This window comes from Manduca sexta, chromosome 15 (genome assembly GCF_014839805.1).
Source record: "Manduca sexta isolate Smith_Timp_Sample1 chromosome 15, JHU_Msex_v1.0, whole genome shotgun sequence".
In the NCBI taxonomy this organism is placed as follows: domain Eukaryota; kingdom Metazoa; phylum Arthropoda; class Insecta; order Lepidoptera; family Sphingidae; genus Manduca; species Manduca sexta.
In genome coordinates this window covers 5,957,050-5,980,080 of record NC_051129.1, presented here as the reverse complement: position 1 = coordinate 5,980,080, position 23,031 = coordinate 5,957,050, and the positions used below count along the sequence as shown (strand labels likewise).

Sequence of the window (23,031 nt, the reverse complement as noted above, 5' to 3'; positions counted from 1 at the left end):
ACTTATCTATTTACTTGAACATTAGTAAAGCAGCTGAGGGAAGTGTAGTCAAAGGTACATTATATAGTTTTTGTTCCAGTTCCCAATGTAGTAATATTGAAATATTATGCTTTTTGTCAATTCGCAAGTTCTGCAAGAACCGGTTACAATATAGCACATTCTACTTACACTTTAATACAAATTTCTTCACTACACTTATTAGTTCATAAACAAGCTTCAGATAAATCATGAAACAATTTTTAAAGAAAATTGCAATAATCACGTAAAAGTTGAATTACTTATTTTCACTCTGCGCACATGTTAAAACAAATTACTTAAATTATAACAATATAAATATGTACACGATTTTTTAAAATGTGTTAAACTAGGTACACAGTATTGCATAACATTCGTATTCCTACTGATTTATTTTACACATATGTAAATTTCCGACGGTTGTAACGTAGGATATAGAATAGCAAGCCTAGTAGGTATATGTGTCTGCACATTATGAACTGTATAATTAACTATCTAATAGAGTATGTGGTGCATGAATAACATCTATCATTGTATTCTTCTTTGATGTTGTCTGTCCGTTTGTTGTGTTATGGCATGTGGTGTTGTGTTCGGAAGCAGTACTTTTGGTACATTATTGTGATTTACAGTATACACGTGATCGCTTTTGTCGAATAGTATGTTATGTACATGTGGAGCATCGTAAAAACTATTTAGGGCTATTAATAGTGACTGTCTGTTTTGTAATATATTTTTGTGATATTCGTTTTTCGACAACAGCGGTGGTGCTACTAATATTATTGTGTAAGTATGATATTATGAACGTTCTATCGTTTGGTTTTTCTTCCATTTATACTTAATGTTGTTGTTTTTTATTTATTTTTTCTTTTTATATATTTGCATATGTTTTATTTATACTTCTTCGTCTACAATATATAATAGGAATAAGCACAGTTTAAGGGAGTAACTTAGTTTTTGATTTTTCGCTGGACATAGCTGTCGTTGTTCGTTGCATTAAGAATTTTTCCATATTGATTAATCCGTTCACTATTTATTCAATTAATAAAGTAAACTACAATTTACTTACTATTGCTCAACAATATTCGCTGTCATTGCAGAATATATATGCCAAGTCGTATATTATGGTATATGTAAAAATAAGCAAGTTACCTTGGATTCAATTGAAATGAAGTTTGTAATATACATTGGTTGTTACCTAAAAGTTGTTACCTGAGCATTACGTCTATGTGAAAAAAAAAACAATAATATTATAATATAAATAACTCTGCTTTTACTATTAGCTTTAATATCTATTTTCTTGGTTATATTTAACTTCGATTTCACGTAAATGTCACGTTCTGTTTTTTTTCGCTATATGACAATGCGTGACGATAATAGTTTGCTTAAATTTACAATTAATTTTTATAAATGTTCACAGCCGCGACGATCATTCTCGAAAAGGAGAATTTAAAACAAAACAAAGCTTAATTGTTGTCGTGAGATTGCTAAGATGGGATGGGCTTACGCGATGTAGCCAGCCGCCGCTCGGCGACGCTGTGCGGTCGGCGTGCGTAGCGGCACGGGACGACGCGACGCTCCGCGCGACTCTGCGAATGCGTGCTGCGAGCGGCGCGCCGCGTCGCTCCCGCGCCGCTTCCCACCACGGCTGAGCGTCGTCTCGCCGGCATCAACACCCCACCTTTATCGAACCTTTTCCCCTACTCCTTCGTCCACACTTTCCGCCCTGTCCGCCCGATATGTCGTTCCGGCATTTGATCTACCGATGCTTACGCTTCGTGGTACTGATCCGACTAACTGTACGACGCGGGTGATGGACGGACGCGCGTTTGCTTCGCTCTATTGATCTTTTCATTGATATATACTTAACGCACGTCCGTTCACCGATATACTTACTTACTACATATTATACTTAATTAAAGTACGTAATTACATATATTTTATCTATATACACCACTACTACACAACACTACTGACATGTACACACGTATAGATGTTATTTCTACACCGAAATTTTAGCTATACTCGTACCTATTGCTAAGTCTTTTTACTTAAGTTATTGGCTTTCACTGTTTACTTATCTGTAAATATGTTTAACATATTATAATATAAAGTTACGTCTGCGGCTTATTGTTGTACAAACATGTGAAACAAATCCTGTACAGACACATGCATATAATACTTTACACATGTTACATATACTTAGTTGGGAAGTGGCAAATAGCATTATAATAATATGGCACGCACGACGCGACGGCGGCGTCAGCGTAGACGTGGCGAGACGCGTGCCGACAGGACCGTCCAGTCGCTGAATGGTGCATGCTTGCAGGTGATCGCGGTGATATCGATCCTCTTCATCGTGCTGTCCACGATAGGGCTCACTCTGAACACGATACCCCAGATGCAAGTGCCCGACGAGAAGGGCGCGCCCATGGACAACCCGCAGCTTGCCATGGTCGAGGCGGTGTGCATCACGTGGTTCACGCTCGAGTACGTGCTGCGGTTTAGTGCCTCCCCGGATAAGTGGAAGTTCTTCAAAGGTGGACTCAACGTAATAGACCTGTTGGCTATACTGCCATATTTTGTATCTCTTTTTCTGCTCGAAACCAATAAGAACGCAACAGATCAGTTTCAAGATGTCCGCCGTGTCGTTCAAATTTTTCGTATAATGCGAATATTGCGCATTCTCAAACTCGCGCGACATTCGACTGGGCTGCAATCGCTCGGCTTCACACTTAGAAACTCATACAAGGAGCTCGGATTGCTCATGTTGTTTCTTGCCATGGGAGTGCTTATATTCTCCTCGTTGGCCTACTTTGCCGAGAAAGAAGAGCCGGGCACTAAGTTTATTTCTATTCCGGAGACATTCTGGTGGGCCGGCATCACTATGACCACAGTCGGATACGGTGACATTTACCCCACGACCCCGTTGGGCAAGGTCATCGGCTCAGTTTGCTGTATCTGCGGCGTGCTGGTAATTGCGTTACCCATCCCCATTATCGTCAACAATTTCGCCGAGTTTTACAAGAATCAGATGAGGCGCGAAAAGGCGCTTAAGCGGCGGGAGGCGCTCGAGCGCGCCAAGCGCGAGGGCTCCATCGTTTCCTTCCATCACATAAACTTGCGCGACGCCTTCGCTAAGAGCATGGACCTCATCGATGTCATTGTCGATACAGGTCAGTACTTCAATTGTCATTTGCTTTTGCCGCTTGTCCATGTCATGTCTTACGCCTTCGTTTGTACTATGACACTGCGCGCATGCCTTCAAGCTTTAGACGCTTTGGTGTTATTGAATGCAGTGAATGTCGAATGAATGCATGTTGATCGAGACGTGTTGCTCCCCGGACTCGAGACATCTCCAAATTCAAAATGAGTTCACGTAACATCGCAGCTACAGCTATCTTCACCCGTTCGACGTGACGAGGCGCACTCAGAGTGTTTTATTCCTTGTCTTCAGGTGACAAATGCGTCCTCATTGAGGCGAGAGACGACACCAGATGAGCTACTTGCTACTATCGCACAGTCGTCACACTCGACCCCTTATTTTATAAACAGTAACTCGGGGTCGGGGTCGCGTCGCGTGTAGCTTGCGATGTGCGGCGAAGACACTATAATATAAGGTCTATTACGTTGTCAACGTAAGCCTAACGCTTCCTAGAACTAACAAATCTCTTCTGAGGACTATTCGATGTGTGTTTCCGGAGGACGCTGGATCTCATAGACTATTCATGTTGTACTCGTATGTGTGTTGTGTTGTTCACGCTATTACTTATAGTCATTCTTCAATGTTACTTACTTCGTTGACACAAACAATTCGGTTGTTCGATATCACTCAAAAGAAGTTGTGGAAAACGCCGCTACTTACGATGGTGTGTGTCTTCAGGACACAACTTGTCGCAGGCAGACGCCACTAGCCTTGAGGGCGAGGCTCCCGCAACGACAGGCTGCTACAAACAGTACGAGCATGCCATGACTAACAAGCAGCCCCAGAACACTGACCCTAGCCAGGTAAATTATACGCTTTGCTTATACTTTCGGTGCATCCTTCATCACGATCGTGGTTGCTTACAACTGTAACATTTAGTTAATCCATACACCCGTAATTATAGCAGAAAATTATTTTTATTTTACATGGATAATTTAAAAGTTGTGCTCTACAATATAAATAATTACTATTTAGTTGCGTTCCTCCAAAAATTGCATTAAAAAATTATAGTAATAATACGCCTATGGGCTCATAAGATAAAATTTAAATGTATTACTGGGATGCATTTTTAAATAATACTATTATAGTACATATAATATTTCGACGATTGACCTAATATTTTGGGTCGCAGTTTCAGAGCAGTCCTAAGAAAGAGCGGCGGTATTCCAACGAAGGTCTCGGCTCGCCAGAAAAACGCTTACTCTTAAATCCCGAGCCCACACCAGTAAGACATCTTCGACATTATTGCACTAGTACTAACAATCGTTTAAACGACAATCAATTGCTGTGAACATTGAATGTGTGGAATGAAAACAAAATTGTGCTAAGATTTTTTTTTATTCATTGGCAATGTGAGGATCTATTTAATATTTTACTTTCTGGAATAGTAGAGGAACGATTAGTTTTGCTAGTGTCGTTAATTTGTTTGATCTAACAGTATGGGATACAAGGCCGTATTTAATATTGTCGAGCCCTAAGCTGATCTCTTGCAGTAACAAATAAAAAATATTATCAATTGTATCAAAGTAAAAAAATAGTAAATTTTTTTGTTGTGGAAATTTTATAATATCGTCTCAGACAGTCCGCTTGAATACGGCCTTGGTTACATAGGCGCATTCATAGAATTATCGATATAACCACTAATAATTTCTCTTTTTCTAGGAAAAGAAGATGGCTGACAAACAGCTTGACTTGGATCAGCTGCCTTCTGAGTTTGAATGTTGTTTTTGCACGTTCAAGGTACTAAAGCTACTAAACCCGAATGTCATGGTAGACAATAGTTAACCGTTATTAATTACTTCATTTATAATTTTCTTTGTAGATTAAATATAATTTACTTATCTTTCCAAGCATTATGTAAGTATACATTTTTGTGACTAATTTACTATGTAAGTATCACAATATATAACTTGCACCCAATATGCAGTGACAACAAACATTAACCATTTTTTGTTTTCTAGCGGTTTCGTATATGGAAACGAGTATACCTTTTATTCCTTTTTTTGTAATTTATCCTCAATTTTATATAATATAAATGAAATCGCACTTTTAGTTGATATTAAGCACCTAAGATTTTTTATGGATGGATTTGATACAAAGATTGTTGTTGTGTAGGGCTACAAGGAGTTCATAGACGCGGAACAGCTGATGCCGATGTCCACGTCGGACCTGCGACAGCCGGTGTGCGTGGAGCTGGCGTGCCTGCAGCGACACCCTGCGCCGAAGGCCTTGCCCGAGGCCACTCCCAACAGCTTGGACAGTCCAGGTGGGCAGACATTATTACTTACATGTTACTGAGCAAATGTAAACAATGTATTAAACATTATCTAGATACATGACAATGTGTTCGCCTAGTTCGTTCAGTAAAGGCGACACACCGGTCGAATTTGTTACAATGAATTTACTATTTCTTGATGAAACCAGAAATAGATCTAAACCTTACGTATTATTGAAGGGTAAATTACTTTTGTTGTTTACAAATGTTCGTATTTTATGTTTTTTTTTTACATGTAGTCAATAAATAAATTTTGTGCTAATATTTTTTCACATAACCGGTCCTGTAGATAAATCTCTGATTGTTTTTTGAAATATTTTAGTAATATAGTTAATGTTTTCATTTTCAAATCACAACACTGGTCATGTTCACGCTGTCCGATCTGTCATTGTCTGGGCACGCACCGTACGTATCGTGCGATCGAACTCTCCCCGGCCGAGTCTCCCGCGTGCCTCGCAAGTTGTGCAAGCGTGGGTCTCGCCCGGCTCCATGTGCGTCTTATGTCTTACGTTACAGATACATTTGCATCATGCCTTACGCACCCTTTTCCTTCAGAGGGCGACATCGCATGCGAGAACGACTCGTCAAACTTGTATGTGAATCCTCTGGACGGTAACGGCGGTGGCGGCGCGGGTGCCGGTGGGGAGGGGGTGTCGGCAGAGTTTAACGGAGTGCGCAGGAGCGCCTCCGGGGATGGGAGCGTGTTGTGTGCGAAAGGTTCGCAGGGCGAGGGGTCGCCGCGAGGGTCCCGCGGCTCGCGCGCCAGCTTGCGCGGCGGCGTGTGCTCGGGCTCGTGCGCAGGCGCGGGCTCGGGCACGGGCGCGGGCGCGGGCGCGCTGGACGCGTCGCGCACGTCGCTGCCGCAGCCACTCGATGACGCGGCCGCCGCGCTCGCGTCGCTGGCGCAGACCGAAGACGCCAAGCCCAAGCACAGGAAGGCGCGCTTTCAGCAGGTAAGGCCGCGCACTCTGCGACTAACCCGACTAAACTGACGTCCGGGCCATCTTATCTCCGATTCGGCAATAATCATTTATTACGATATAGATTATTGGTATGGTTGAACAGAATTATTCCATACTCCCGTGACTGTCCGACTGTCCGCATTTTGATACCTGTGAAAGCGATGTGTCTGCACGATGTAGTTCTGTAATATTTATAGTTTGGGTTCTAAATGTGTTATGCATGTGTTCGTGTTGTTTCTCTACCTGATGCTGTCCTCAATCATTCAGTTTTCACTCTTAGTTGTGTTAATCTGTGCTTTTTCAACAGGATTGGTCAGAGGAAGAGAGGAGACCGCCGAGAGGGATAGCGACGAGGATCATTAATCATCATATCCTATTTGGTTTGTCGCAATTTTAAAACTTAGATGTGACGATATTTTTATTTACAAACCTCTGACAAATCAATAACGCTCAATGAGTGCTTAATAATTGCAGGTAAAAATGGCAATAAGCGTGGCGGCGGATGGCCGCTGGACGGCGACTCTCGCTCGCGCTCCATCCTCAAGAACAAGGAGTCACGAGGAACGGACAGCGAGCTTCTTCTGCAGGAAACTACGTCCATCGGCCCAAATGTCAGTACATATTTATTTACACAAACTTGTTTTTTAACGATAGCTCTTCTTCACTTCTTTGTAGAAAATTTTAAATTCTATCTTTGATTGTTTTTAATTAACACTCTGTAAAATTTTGAACAAGACAATTTCGAGTTTGTGGTAAATATTTGACAACGTATATTTCTAGGGTGACTCCGGCAGCGAGTCGTCGCCAATTCGACTGAAAGACTTTAAGGGACAGAACCACAAGGGCGGCGCGTCGGAGCGGGACGACATCGTGACGTAAGCGGAGCGCCAGCTGCTGGACTTGCCACTCACGACTGGCTCACTCGCCACACCAGCGACTAAACCCTACACCGCAATAACATTTATAAAATATATTCAGATAATTTAACATATCATTGGGCGATTGTGACTGCTTGTTGAATAGATTTTCATTTCGTAGAGTTATAAATATTGTAAAAATATATTATTACTTATTGAGTAATAATCGTTCATTCCAATCGAAAAGTTGAAGATACCTATTTGTTAAGTTTTTTACGTGCAATTATTAATTGCTAATTGTAATGTAAGGGTCATAGTTTGTACAGCGTAGTAGATGAAAATGAAGCAATTATTAAAATTAAACATTTTCTGAAATTGTTAAAAAATCTATTTTTAATACCCAATTGTTTGGAAGCATAAGAAGATGTTGTAATATTTAAATTAAATGTTTAGAAAGTATGCGACGGCTGAAATTATCAACACGTGTTATTAGTCAACAATAATATTTATTTGGAAGCTAATATATTTTCCATTATAAGTATTAAAAGTGTAGAAATATAACATAAAATTCACATTAACATTAGGAACGTGCTCGTGAAGAAAAGGGACGATGTAACAGTTTAACATACAGGTGTGTGCAACACACACTCGCAACTCGCAACATTGCACCATGCTGCAACACGCAACGTCAAAAAATGACAATCACTGTTGGAATACAAATAATTTAATAAAGGTCTAACATAATACTCACTGTCACATTAACATAATATAATACTTAAATCTTAAATAAAATATTTGTTACATAAAATGATTCGTGCAAGTTAAAAACAAAATGAAGACAATACTTTGGTTTGCAATGAGTAATAATTACGACTACGAACACTGGTTCAATGTAGAAATAATTTACATCTGCCACAGTACCAAAAATGTACACGTCTAAAAGAGATTATTTTTACACACTACAATTATTCTCGTATTTCAGACGTTTCGACAAAATATAATTCTTTAATGATAAATAATTTCTTATAGTGAACACTCAGGCACCTCACTTGCATATTGTTGGCAGTTGAACATGTTACATGGCACGCGACACGGCACTCCTGCGCCGACACTCCTCAGCCCTCACCGAGGGCCGAGTACTGACCGCACTCTCAATGCCTTTATACATTGTCATCTCTATGAAAACGAACACAACTATTCTGAATCATATACTACGTGCAAAACATGTGTCAATTGTTCACATAAATCACAAATAATTATATCGTGTAATAATTTAAAGCTTTCAGTGTAAAAAATATCACAAAATAATTTTGTAAATTTTTTCCTCTTTAGCCAAGTTGACACAATTATTGTTATTTTAATCGTTATCTGTACATTTTTTTTTATTTTTGTAATAGAACTTTAACACTCTATGCAGTGGACATCTGTACTTATTATTTTTATTATTTCATCAAACACAAATTGATTTCTTTTTATAGCGCAACTTGCTAAAAATAACATAATTTGTTAGTACGTTATTCAAGAATATTGGCGAAGAATTATTATATTTTACTTAAAAAATCGTGAACAAATTAATAGCCTTAAATATTCACCAAAATTTGACGCACACTCATCGCCCGGCAATAGATCGTTTCTAAAACATAGAGTATTGAAAAATATACTTTATGCGGCATGGAAATATATGTTTACACATATATTTCCAAGAATTGTTTGCAGGTGTGAATTATGAATCAGCATGCTATTTCGTCGTATAAAAACAATATGACATATATGGCAAATATTTTAATAGCATATTTGAGACAATTTAGTGTCGGGCCGAGATTGAACGTTTGAAAAGATCGCGCACCGCATGGCCGCACGGATAAAGTGTTAAATCATTAGCTATTACAAATATCGTTTGTGTCAATTTAGCTTACATATATTGAAAACAAAATTAATAGAGTACCTTGAACAGTTTCTTATAATTATATTAATAATATATCTTTCACGCGCTCAGTTACTGCTTAAACACTGCACCTCTAAGTTTTGTGGATTGTGAAGACGAAGTGAAACTGTGAAAATATATCTCATTTAATATAAATATTACCTACAGAGTGTTACACAAAGGCGGTATCAATTATATTTTCCGTGTATTTGCAGTGACGGTTATTGGTAACTAAGGTTTATAGATAAAATTTTAAATTGAACTTTACATATTTGTTTTTAAATATTAATTTAAAACTCAGAAACTGTTGGTAAATTTAAAAAAAATTGTAACGTGTAGGTATGGGTATACACTTTATTACATTATGTGAGTGTTACAATACTGTATTATTGATAAAAATACTGTGCAGTTATCATTTTACTGCTTACTAGTAGGTAACAATTTAATTATTATTAATACCGCCCTTTTGCAACATCTTGTATACATATTTGCAAGCACTTAATACAATTTAAGTTCAATACACAATTGCAGAAAATAATAAAGCTATTTACAACAAACCGACCAGCTGACAACCATACAACTAGAACACAAGCGCACCACAGATCTCTTACTCCACAAACGAAGATATGTTATGATAGTGAAGTTATTTAGCTGAAGTTACAGTCCGTCGACGGCACAGATGAGAGGCGAAGGAATACTATTACAAACATATACACGACATTAGTTACACACTGGCACTGCAAGGCAACACTCGCTACTTATTTAATTAACAACTATATAGTCTTTGTTCAACCACTATCTTAAACACGTTCGAGTTAAACAAAATTGGCTTCGTTCGCTTTCAATTTATACCATTAGTCAATAAATACGATAACCGATTAGACCACTCATAAAGTAAGATCGTATCGATACAGATCATTCGTTTGATATTAAAGAGTATTTAATGAAGTCAGTCGGGAGTCCTGGTGGTGTGTGTGTGTGTGTGCGTGTGTGCCACTACCTGTGCCAGGCGCGGGCGAGCGCGGCGCGCAGCTTGCGCCAGAGCCAGGGGTAGAGGCCGCCGCCGCGCCACGCCGCGCGCGCCGCGCACTTCACGTAGTCGTACAGCGTCCACGGCGCGTGCCCGCCGTTCACGTAGTACACGTACGTGAACCCGTCCTTGCACCGGCCCTTGATCGAGTAGTAGTACGGCAGGAACGAGTGCAGCCGGAACCTGCGCACCAACGTCACGCCGTGACTCGGTTAGGGAGGGGCCGCATCCGTAAAGTGGGACAAAAATTGAGCGATAGTGTAGATAGCCGATATCTTTAGGTGACGTGGCGCCGTTAACGTACACGCATATAGGCCGAATATAATATAGACATGTTATATCTAGACGGCTTGAATAAATGACGAATTTTATTACTTGACCCATTTTCAGGTATTTGTAGATTATTCCGCTTTCCGCTGAGCGGACTACATTTTTTGTTGATTTCATGTATGTGACCGCTTGAGCGATGCTTGTAGAAACATCACTGCCTTTTGAAGTAAATGGAATAAGAGCCAACGGTCCCCAACATATTATTGTTAGAAGTTATGAATTAATGATTAAATTGTTGACGTTTAAAAAATATAGTACAGTAGTGTGATAGCGAATAGATATATAAGATTGTATTGTGATAGACAATTTTATCATCACCAATGATATGTTGCTATGGAATAATAAATATATTATGATGACGCAACTTAAGATTCATATTATTTATCATTGCTCAAAATTGCAAAATGAAAAGATTGTTGAACGAATTGGTGTTTTGTTTTAACCCGATTACCTTCTGTGCTCATAAAAAAGTATAGCTTCTGTGTTGGTGGTGAGTACGTGGAGGAATATGGCCTTGACGCGGTGCTCGTGCGGCGGCTGCGGCACGGCGCCCGACAGGTGGCTGATCAATACGTCCAGCAGCAGCGTCGCCACGCCCGACCGCCGGTACGACCGGACCACTCCTGCGCACATCACACCGCCTCTTATACGCACATACATACACAATATAGCATTCATAGTATCAGGGTTTTCTGCTTTTCAACGGTAAGAAGAGGTATGTAAGGAACTATTCCAGACGCCGGACTGATATTGAGCAAAAACTCCTAATATAACTTATCATTAAATTATTTTTTTAAATACCTGACTATAAATTACAATTGCTATACCAGTTATATAAATTTGACTCAGTTAAGCACATGGGCGGTTTACATAATGGAGTGGCTTATAACAAACTATTATTACCAGATAATAAGTATTTTTGGAAACCCGAGTATACGAGTTATCGGCCTTCTTGCAAATTCGTGTGAGTAAAATACGAACTGTTTTGGCCTCGAAGGAAGGTGAGAAGCGAATTATACCGTGTAATGAAGTTACTCAATGCTTGTGACCAATTAGCACATTACTGTAATTCGCATAAAACGCATTGATTTGAGTATCTTTTTTTTATAGATACACGGCGAAGTGACCCATTTAATGTACCTGATGGTAAGTGGAGTGGGGAGCAGATAGTGTTGACTGACAAGATATATTTATTCTTCGCCGTTTATGCCGTCTAATATATGCTATATACAGGCAGATCACGGGACGCGTCACACTTATTTGGGCTACTATGTCATCTGCAGTAGAAGATTAGACAAAACTCATCTAACTTTGTAATTACAAGTAAATCTTTCTTTAACCAAAAAAGTAGTCTCGCTCCTACTTAATAAATTATTTAAATAAAATTAATATGTATAATCGCTACTCATTTCCTGCGGCATATGATCATCTGTATCATACATGGTAGAGTGGCACGATGATTTGCACGATAAGGTGTCAAAAGTATAGAGCTATTTTTAGGGCCTAATCGAAGTTAGCGAGTTCACCCGCCCTCTGCCACTTCTGTGCCACTTTTCTTTAAAAACGATCGCTGTCAAATTTTAAGTATTAATATATGTATTTTATATTATATGAATAGGTGATTAGCTTTACTTATGTCATAATAGCCTACATGGTCAATAAACTTAGTTCATTTCATTCTCTGTGCACAACCCACTTTTGTTCAACACTTACATACCACACGCGATGACTAACTCCGCCACGCTGCGATTATTTATTAAGTTTATCCAACTATTCTACCAATTACTCATCCTATAATACCCGGCAAACAACTTGAGTACACTACCCATTGGCTAATAGTTTTCTCAAAGGTTGGGGTGCAGTATAGCTGGCGGAAAAAAATCCGATTTCTACGAAAGTCCCACACAGCTGGACGATTCTGTAAGCTCTTGTCTTTTTCTAGGGTGAGCAACATTTTTAGGGTGATCGTGGAGCTTACCTATACCAAACCTGATATTGGGATGGTGTGTGTTGATGTGTTGTTAGAAGCAAATGCATATGAAGGCCACTTATTGTTTCAAAATAGTCTACAGTCGTCTTTTTATATTGGAAAAAAATATTCTCTAAGGCGGAGCCGTAAACAAACCCCAGTTTTGGATAACCTTTTCAAGTATTGCGTCATTGAGTACACAGATCAATAAACTATAGCAATTACACATTACGATAAAACTAACGATTAAAGCAAAACACGAAACTTGTTTAAATATTGATTTAGTAGGTAAATTTTACATTAAATTGATTAATTTATTTACGCAAATGTATAGTTTTAAAGTCTTACCTAACGAGAGTATGTAAGCAACAAGTGTGTCCTTTGATGCGAACCATCTTGACAATATACCTCGGTCTTCCGTATTTAATTTAAGATATGGTTTGATTTCCGCTACAATGAGTCCTATGATCTGTGTTTTGTAAACGGCCGCCAGTGCAAAGAACCTCTCCGACGACGTGATATCTTCATACCACGACTGGGGATATTCTATAGGGAACCAGTCTCTGCAAAGGGATCTCACCTGCAATAAAACATAGGCAATATTAGACGTGGCTTGATTCGCAGCACTGAAGGTCGAGTCATTTTAATATCCACAACGACTGCATTGAGTCATTCAAATTAAATTATTTCATTGTAATAGGGGAAAAACGTTGCGCAGAACGTATTGTATTTATTTAAGTTATCCTTAATTTTCGCATTCTGTATTCATCGTGCAATTATAAAGTTTAACGGAATCAAATACACTTTCAGAATTATAATGTTCTAAGTAAAAATAGTCAGTGTACGGAATTTGTCTCGAGTCAATTTATTTTAATGGACTAACAATAACAAACCAGGGCATTATTTATTGAGGATCTGCTTCTTATCTGAGATGCTTTAACAAGGTTAGGCAATGGTAAATATTTATTGAAAATATATCTTTACCTGTGCCCAATATGCAGGACTACAGAGAAAAAGGTTACTTTGTTTATGTTGTTACTTCGTGGTACAACACTAACCATACCGTTACAATTTTATCCCCTGTTTGTGCTACTGGCGTATATCGACTGGAGGTCCAAAAATACGACAATTCTGGATTTAGACGAATTGCCCAGGAATAGATTTCCCAGGCGGTTCACGTTCGGCAAGCAATTGGTCCTAAAACCTAAGCGAAATCAAATGCGAACATGCATACGTGTTTTGCACCAACCTGCTATTGTGGAGAACTAATATACGGCCAGTTGGAATAATAAAAACTAATCATACTAGCACAAAAGATTTTAAATCCAATCAATTAAGAATAAACATTCCGATTTTAAGAAAATTTCAAATGGTCTGATTATTATTATACAAATTATTTAAAAGAGAAGTCTACTTATTATTTCACACGCTCAACAACAGCGGAGACAGGTGAAATTGACTTGTGAATTGTGAAGACAGGTGAAATGAAAGAGGACCCGACATAACATATAGGTAGTAATATGCATGAATGTGCTCTGCAAACTGCTCTAATGATAATTAGATTCTACAAAAAGGCCCATCACTACTGCTAAATTATAATATTATAGATCAGTGTACGCTGTGCAAGTCTATTTGGTTGTACATATTTTATAAGTAGTAAAGAACAACATAACTACATTTATTAACAACATACATACATTCAGTTTCGATTTAACCATCAACCTGTTATTTCACAAAATTTAACTTGATCTTGGCTTACTTCTTAAATCCTATTCATCCCCACTTTTAAAGCTCGACAAAGTATTAATGATTGTTAACACACGGTCATGAGTGTTTCTGCACACTTTTGGTTAAAACTACACAATAATGTTTACATACCTCTTCCAAGTCATCAGGGCACAAGAAACGCAGTTGAACATCTTTCAGAGAACATTTTGCCTCTTTAGACTTCTCAATGATTACCTGGAAGCCTTCAGAAAGGTACCTGAAAATAAAATTATACATTGTTTAAAAGGTACTTGGTCTATACTCTATATTTGTGACATCATGACCCATAAGTCATGTATGTTTTTATCAACAAAAAAATAATGTTGTAATAAATTTCATTGAATATATTTTTTCAGAAGATTTCTAACTGCTAATGAATTATTAAAAAAGAGATTAAATATAACATTTGAAACCTTAAATTATCTCACATATGTAATTAATGATAAAAAAGTATTTTTAAAAGCATTAGAGCTATATTTTGGACATATTTGTACACAGCATGAGTAGGTGTGCTTAGTGGGATGCTGCCCATTTAAACTAAACCATTTTTTTAAAAACAGCTTGTTGTTTTGATTCTTCATGTGACTGAGATTGCTGGAGAATCACAGCTACCCCATTCCTTAATCCTTAAATTAATTCTTTAAGGTCAGCAACAATTTCATGGTTATTTTATTTATTATAGTTGTTTATGGTCAGTGGAGGTCACTTAACATCCATTGAGTCACCTGTATGTTTGTAAGTCATGCTAAAAAAATTATCTGACTATCACAATCTAAAGAAGAATGATACTACATATCGATGCCAGCTTTTGTTTTAGGAAATCAAAATGGAACCACCATATTATGAGCACCTAACAAGACATACTAATTAGTGTGCATTATTCTATGTATTCTATTATTTTTGATGTATTTCTACTTGTTGGTTACACATTTAATAAATTTTGCAACTTACATTACAATTTTAAAATTATTAAAATTCTCAGGTAAAAACTGAAAAAAAAAACTGTTTATGTAAGGTCATCAAGGATCTCAACATTTAAAAAAATTATCTTATTAATTTTATATAAGATTTAGTTTAGGATTGGTTTTATGTGTTAGGGTTTCTCTCAAACACTGTGGGAAATGAAAATATTATTATGTGTTTTATTGTTAATATTATAGAAAAAATTTAAAAATCGTGAATCAAAGCATAAACAATAGCAATTTTTTGTAAAAAAAACTAGAAACAAAAAGATGGAAAAAAATTATTAGAAAAAGCAATGAATGTTTAAATAACTGTAAAGGACAATATTTTTTTTCAGTATTTAATGTATTTACATATTTTTGTAACTTTATAATAATATATATATATATATTTACACTATTTTATTTCAATGATATATTTTGCAATATGCAGAATGTAAAATATTTTTTCTATATTTCATTCTTTGAAAGCCCTCCGACAATTTATTCAGTGCATTAACAAGTCAATTGGTCAATTTTGTCCAATTATAGTTCAATGAAGACAATAGAAGCTCACAAACACAACGAATACATGGGAATTATATATCAACATGATTGGAAAACACCATAATCGCTTACCAACTGAAGCCAGCCATTCGGTAGCTCGGCCATCAATACGATTACTGAGCAAGTCTCGTTAAACTTTTTATCATTGCCAAACACTATAAATCCGGCTCCAGAAAGTTGAAAACTGAATATACAGTCGACATCACACAAAAACTGATAACATTTTCCCTTTGAGTAATTATTCATAATGTCATTTGTCAAATGTCAAATTGATAGAAAATTTGACATCTGTCTATTCGATGGTCCAAGTATGTATATATAGTGATTCTAGCATACTCTTCCATTTAATTCTTATGGACAATACAAACTGCACGACATAAAATCAATAATATGCTAACGATAAATTCATCAATAATTTGACAAAAGAAATACATGGCAATTATGTAGCAATATTGCTAGTATGAAAATAAATTTAATTGTATGAGTACATACATGCATTATAAAATTCGTTTAAAAGCCTTGTTTTGTTTACAATCATAATAAATTGGAATTGGACCTATGATTGCGGTATAATAATGAAACGGTTTTATTAAGGGAGTAGTGTTGGATCGGGCCGCAACGCATTAAAGAAACAAACTCTGAGAAACAAACCTAAAATGGCGTCTTGTACTTACGTTGACAGATAGTAAAGCTAGCATATAAAATTTCAGGTTCAAAGTTTTTTTTCAAATTAATAATATTTAATTAGCATTCAATCATTAGAATGATAATTATTAATTAATATTACATTTACTAATTCATACGGCTTATGAGACGGTCCTTCACCAGGATCATCAAATGGTAGGGGTTCTCTCCTACCATTTCTTCATTTTCAACTTAACAAAACTCAACAATAAACAAGAAACAATAGCAAAATAACAGAAAATTATAACAACGAATTCGTAACAAAAAACGCTGAACGCGTCAAGACATTGTGAAAGGAAATCGAGACTTACTATTTTTCTGTCTACGGTATACGTATGAGTGAATATAGATGGCACTAGTGTGCAAGCCAGATAATATGATAAGCGGCGCTATTTTAGATTCGTTTCTTTATAAGTTAAACTAGCTTTTGCCCGCGGCTCCGCCCGCGTTATAAAGTTTTTCAAGCTAAAGTTTTCCGTTATAAAAGTAGTAGTTTCCCGGGAGCCTCTCAAACTGTCTCCATACCAAATTTCATCTTAATACGTTGGGTAGTTTTTGAGTTTAACACGTTCAGGCAGACAGATGCAGCGGGGGACTTTTGTTTTATAATATATTTTTTAGAACTTTTTAAGAGGAATAATCCCGTCATACATCATTGTTGCATAACTTTAACCGTTTACGCAGCGCACGCAACGGAAGCTCTCAAAACTAATAATTTTTCCCCGTTTTTGCAACATGTTTCATTACTGCTCCGCTCCGATTGGTCATAGCGTGATGATATATACCCTATAGCACTCCAGGAACAAAGGGCTATGCAAAACAAAAAGATTTTTTCAGTTCAAACACGGTAGTTCCTGAGATTAGCCATTACTGCTCCGCTCCTATTAGTCATAGCGTGATGATATATAGCCTATAGCACTCCAGGAACAAAGTGCTATCCAACACAAAAATATTTTTTTCAGTTCGATCTGATAGTTCCTGAGATTAGTCATTACTGCTCCGCTCCTATTGGTCATAGCGTGATGATATATACCCCATAGTACTCCACGAACAAAGAACTATCCAACACAAAAATATTTTTTTCAGTTTGAACCGGTAACTACCTGATATTAGCCATTACTGCTCCGCTCCTATTGGTCATAGCGTGATGATATATAGCCTATAGCACTACACTAATAAAGAGCTATCCAACACAAAAAGATTTTTTCAGTTCGAACCGGTAGTTCCTGAGATTAGTCATTACTGCTCCGCTCCTATTGGTCATAGCGTGATGATATATAGCCTATAGCACTCCACGAACATAGGGCTATCCAACACAAAAAGAATTTTTCAGTTTGTACCGGTAGTTCCTGAGATTAGCCATTACTGCCCTGCTCCTATTGGATATAGCGTGATGATATATAGCCTATAGCACTCCACGAACAAAGGGCTATCCAACGCAAAAAGAATTTTTCAATTTGGACTGGTAGTTCCTGAGATTAGCGCGTTCAAACAAACAAACAAACAAACAAACAAACTCTTCAGCTTTATATAATAGTATAGATATAAAAATATGTAAGTATCAAAATCGTTTAAATTGAACTACAAACCCGTCATAGTGGCGACACAGTGTCACCGTTTTAGTTGCTAGCTTGCGATAAAATCAGTTCCCCAATTTTTCAATTGGGGAATTTTCGAATACAAGCGTTCATTAGACTCGGGCTGGATCGTATCCGGATCGTGCATTTTTGGGTGTGGCGTCCATTGAGGGGCCACATAGACAATTTTTATTATTCTTATTATTATATTATTATGTTATTACTGCTTTCAGAATATTCGGGAGGACATTTGAAGATTCAAGCTCTGAACATGAATTATCTAAAGTTATTGAATTTCCATAAACATACAGTACAAAATTTACCCACTTGGCGCCACTATAAATTTATGCTTTTCGACGGATACACTTTCATTCATGAAATGGTTCTCATTGTCTTTACCCTCCATATTCCATATTATAAGTTGTCCACTTTTCATATTAATACTTATATATTTTAATTTTTTGAGTGTCCATTAAATGGCAACAGGTTAAAAACTTCCTCGAGCTAAAAAGAGTGTGAAGTGGCATTAGTATTGGTAAAGCCTTAGATAACAATAAAGATAATAACTTAACATTTTAACATTGACTAAATACAATAGGGAATTTTCTTATGACTACCTAATTTTGAACATCATTCTAGATGTAACAGTTAATAGTACGAAAAAGAAGCCTTTCTGTCAAGACTGTATTAAAATTGATTAAGAAATGGCTTCATTTAGTAAATAATTAATATTTCAAATATTGCAATGTGAAGGAGTGGTCGCGTAGAGAGGATATCGCTCGATCTCTTTCTTTCACACGCATCGTAATCAGTGATGACGTCACGTGCGCGTATTGCGCCTCTTTTCTCGTTTTGTGCACAACCCTTACTTCTATTCGAATTCAAAGGATTATAACCTATCGATTTTTTACAGCATTTTAATCAATCTTTCTGTGTGAGAATTTATATGAGATAAATGTTCGATAAACGTAAAGAACGAAAATAAATCAAATATGCCGTTGAACTGCGTCGCCATAAAGCACAAAAAAGAAACAAGATACGTGTCTGAATTATACTCCGCAAAAGATGGCGTTATTTTCAAACATTCTTCATAAAATTTTTTTGCGAATCCAAATACTATCTAACCAGTTTTTGAAAATAGTTTGCAATTTACGTACAGAGTTTGGCGATAATTGTTAGGGTAAATAATAAAAATACACGCACGCACAGGTACCTACTATAAATAAATTATTTGCGGGGGTGCTTCGATAATTAAGTAACATGATTTACCGTGAACTGAAATAAGCCTACAAATACATTCATTGCACCTCTTTCCACCTTTTTGGGGATATAGCCGGATGATCTCTGAAGACAACTTATGTGTGATCCGTGTGTTAGGTAATACGGATCTAGTAAGTACCTAGTTGTGTTAGTTTTAGTGTTAGGTGGTGCGGTACAATTGTATTTTCCTGTATTTTCTTATAGGGGCATCGGCCATAATGATTCAATTTTGCTAAAAGCTTTTTTCAACATTTTTATTTTACTGTTATAAATACCTACTTCAAATAAAATGAAGCAAATTTTATTTCCATTAATTTGCGGTGAGTAGCCAAATTAGATTTCTGGGTTTATAAAGTAAGGAAACCTCCTTGTTCATGCGGAACCTTTATGATTTATTAAGATACGGATTTGCTAGCATGTGATGCAAAACAGCCGCAGTGTGCGTAAGTTAATCGTGTCATTCCACACGTGTTGTTAGATATCATGTTCTTATATTGTAATGTTGGATTTGATTATTTGTCGGTGCGCGATGTTCTCCAGACGCGGCGGTATCAGCTTACTCGTTGGTATCTTCCATCTTGGACATAGAGAAGGTTCACACGGACTGTCGCTTGCCGCGCTCCCACTTGAAACTGTCTTGAACATTCATCGATGGATTAAACGCGCGGTTATAGTATTATCTCTTAGTACATTTTATTTTCTTCGCCAGAAACAACCTTAATTCTAAATTAGGTAAAATCTGATACGTGGCCAGCACTGTGAAATATCTTACCGATCTACTCATAAAATGCGGTGTAAGGCAAATAATATATATTGCTAGATAATGTTTATAGCCAGTCATAGCAAATATATTTACGTTTCATTTATAAATATCGTCATACGTTTCTATAAAAAAGAATGAGGGTAAGTTATTTCCAAATTTTCAAATGAAATTATTGAAACTATTGGTATCTGTACATTTTTTATATACTCTTTGATCACGTGAACACTGCTGTACTCAACAATTTAACTACAGCTCTAATTTTCAATGGAAGTATCGATGTCTTTCAGCCTCATATAAGTTATTAGGGTGTTACTTTCAGAGAAAACGCAATAACGAATAATTATTATAATTCTTATTACCATGGTAGACTGCCTCAGTGGCGTAATTGTACTGTATACGCAGCACAGCAGCGTTCTTCGGTCCTGGGTTTAAATCCCGGGTCGGTCAAAGTGATATTTGGTTTTTTCTGCTCAGTATCAGCCCGGAGTCTGGAGTTTGTGTCCAATATAGCGATAGACACGCCCCCTATCACAACATGGAACGGAACACACTTGGCGAAAAGTGGGTGCTCTGATTGCGCCTCTACATATTCCTTCGGGGATACATGCGTGATGTGTGTGTGTTTGTAATATGGTAGAGCCGTGCTATTAGCTGTAGAGAAAACTGGTTAACGAAGTTCAAGTACCTTTAATTGTTTGTTACAGTATCAGGAAAATTACATTAATAAGGGCCTAAGGGTGATTAACGTGCACTTCCCTGGTTCTTAAAAAGATAGTTTTGGGTACATCTCATAGTGTAATCTAATTTTAAATTAATGTTTTATTTCAAGATCCCTAATAAGATTCGCATGGATACTGACACTTGAATATCGTAAGGCGATTAAAATACTTATCTGTGTAACTTTAAAGTCTCTTTATGTCCGTATGCTCTACGAACAAATTATACCTAATTAGATATGTAGAGCACTAAAGTAAATATTCTCAAATCTTCTGCAATTTTCTAGACATTTAATTTTATTTTGTGAACATTAAAAAATTAATTTCCTATATTAAGTCACGTAAATATTAAAGTATTGCTTTTTGATCATCGATGAAAGCCATTGATTTTATAAAATGCTATGAGAACCTGTCATAATAATAATACCAGCCCTGTATTATATACTGTCCCACTGTTGGGTACGGGCCTCCTCTACTACTGAGAGGGATTAGGCTTTAGTCCACCACGCTGGCCTAGTGCGGATTGGTAGACTTCACCCCCCCCCCCCCCAAATTTGTGAAGTTCCGGTCAATTTTAATGTATATTTTTGTACAATGTAGTGTTCGATGTATTTATAAAACAAAGACACAGCACCGTGGTTGGAAAAGCGTCTAGGCATTAGGCAATAATTTAATTTAAAACATAATGTAGCTCTACATGCTAAGCTAATATAAAAATCCATTTTGCGTGTTTTTAATTGATCGCTCCAATTCGTCCTATCTATTAGCTTAGTACTAGTAAGTTTTAACCTTACAATTCGTTTACAAGACATGTTGGATATTCTTTGAAAAAAAAACCATTTGTAACTTTTTCAAAATAAAACATGTTTTGAAGATTGAATGAGTGATAAATAACAGAATTTCCGTCAAAAACAATAAAAATAAAATCGACACGTAAAATTGAGCATGTTGCTCCGCCCCAGTAATTAATATCTTATGGTTTGGTGCACAAAAAGCGTGTCAGTCAAAGTATACGGTATCATTCCGTTCGTCCGAAGCCCATGTGTACGGATTGTGTGTGTAATGCGAGACGCCGCCCGGAGCACGCGCCTCGCGCATCATTTGCACTTAATCTTAAATATTGCAGCATCAGAATGCACCATTACACATTCACAACAGACTTATTCATTTTTTGCCTCTGTCACATCGGAGAACCACAAATTTGTCACCAGTTTTCATTGATATCTTCGGCGCGAAAACAAGCAAAAAATTTGCGTAGGAATTTAATTTATGTTTTCAAATCCCAAGCGCATGTTAAATTAGAATGTCACAATTTGGGAATCAACAAACCAACAAAATTGCGATTTCATATGAATTGATAATAAACGGACGCAGGCATGATGACATTTTTCTTATCATAGGCTGGCGAAATATAATAAACATTACCGATGATAATTTCGTAGAAATTCTCTTGAAGTAGTATAATTACATAATTAGCAGATATGTTTATTAACATCATTAATGTCATTGGCAAAAATGTGAGGATGATAAGATAGGGGTAACAACAAGGGAGGCTTTGTGCGTCGGCCGCCGGGGCGGGCGTGGCATGACCCGAGCCGCGAGCGCGGGCGGCCGCGGCCGGAAATCGCCTGGTAAGGACCGTATCTCTTCCATCAAATGCGCAGTGGTATTAATTAATAGATTAATTACGTGAAATTATAATAAGGTATCTACTTAAAGTATAGCATTTAAAAACTAGATAAACTTCCTTGTTTGACCTTAGGGTTATCTGTCTAAATATTCTTAACTGCCTTTTGCATCGCGGCTTCGCCCGCGTGAAAGAGATTCCCGGTATAAAAAGTAACCCAGGGCCTCAAGCTATCTCCATATTAAATTTTATTAAAAGCCGTTGGGTAGTTTTGAATGTATCGCGTTCCGACAGGCAGACACATGCGGCGGGGGACTTTGTTTCAAAATATATATTTTTTTCCTTTTTTATAGGAACAATTCCGTCATACATGATTGTTGAGTAGCTTTAACCGTTTACGCAGCGCACGCAACGGAAGCTCTCGAAATAAATATTTTTTCCCGGTTTTTGCAACATTTTTCATTGACCCTCCGCTCCTATTGGTCATAACGTGATGTTATATGGCGTATAGCCTTTCTCGATAAATGGGCTATTCAACAAAAAACTAATTTTTCAAATCGATCCA

The 23,031-nt window shown here is 37.1% G+C and overlaps 2 protein-coding genes across 4 annotated transcripts in view; one reads left to right on the top strand and one right to left on the bottom strand.

Moving 5' to 3' along the window:
- The window catches only part of LOC115439980 (potassium voltage-gated channel protein Shab), a 47,666-nt gene extending 39,170 nt beyond the window's left edge, over positions 1 to 8,496 (top strand). Inside the window, exons 5-13 of one of the 3 annotated variants that reach the window (XM_030164085.2) lie at positions 2,342 to 3,188; positions 3,896 to 4,020; positions 4,350 to 4,442; positions 4,880 to 4,957; positions 5,333 to 5,483; positions 6,048 to 6,445; positions 6,762 to 6,834; positions 6,929 to 7,065; positions 7,235 to 8,496. In XM_030164085.2, coding sequence (XP_030019945.2) covers positions 2,342 to 3,188; positions 3,896 to 4,020; positions 4,350 to 4,442; positions 4,880 to 4,957; positions 5,333 to 5,483; positions 6,048 to 6,445; positions 6,762 to 6,834; positions 6,929 to 7,065; positions 7,235 to 7,333 — 2,001 coding nt within the window. In that variant the 3' untranslated portion in view covers positions 7,334 to 8,496. Of the gene's footprint in view, positions 1 to 2,341; positions 3,189 to 3,895; positions 4,021 to 4,349; positions 4,443 to 4,879; positions 4,958 to 5,332; positions 5,484 to 6,008; positions 6,446 to 6,761; positions 6,835 to 6,928; positions 7,066 to 7,234 lie in introns of all 3 variants that reach the window. The other 2 variants (XM_030164084.2, XM_030164086.2) reach the window with 2 other exon arrangements.
- Positions 8,020 to 16,093, bottom strand: LOC115439982 (N-alpha-acetyltransferase 60). Its single transcript, XM_030164087.2, has 6 exons — positions 15,912 to 16,093; positions 14,443 to 14,548; positions 12,913 to 13,144; positions 11,047 to 11,218; positions 10,236 to 10,448; positions 8,020 to 9,362 (listed from the first exon to the last, which is right to left on the bottom strand). The coding sequence occupies exons 1-6, from the start codon at positions 15,926 to 15,928 to the stop codon at positions 9,308 to 9,310; spliced, it is 795 nt and encodes a 264-aa protein (XP_030019947.1). The 5' UTR covers positions 15,929 to 16,093; the 3' UTR covers positions 8,020 to 9,307.
- Between the last annotated feature and the right edge of the window lie 6,938 nt (positions 16,094 to 23,031).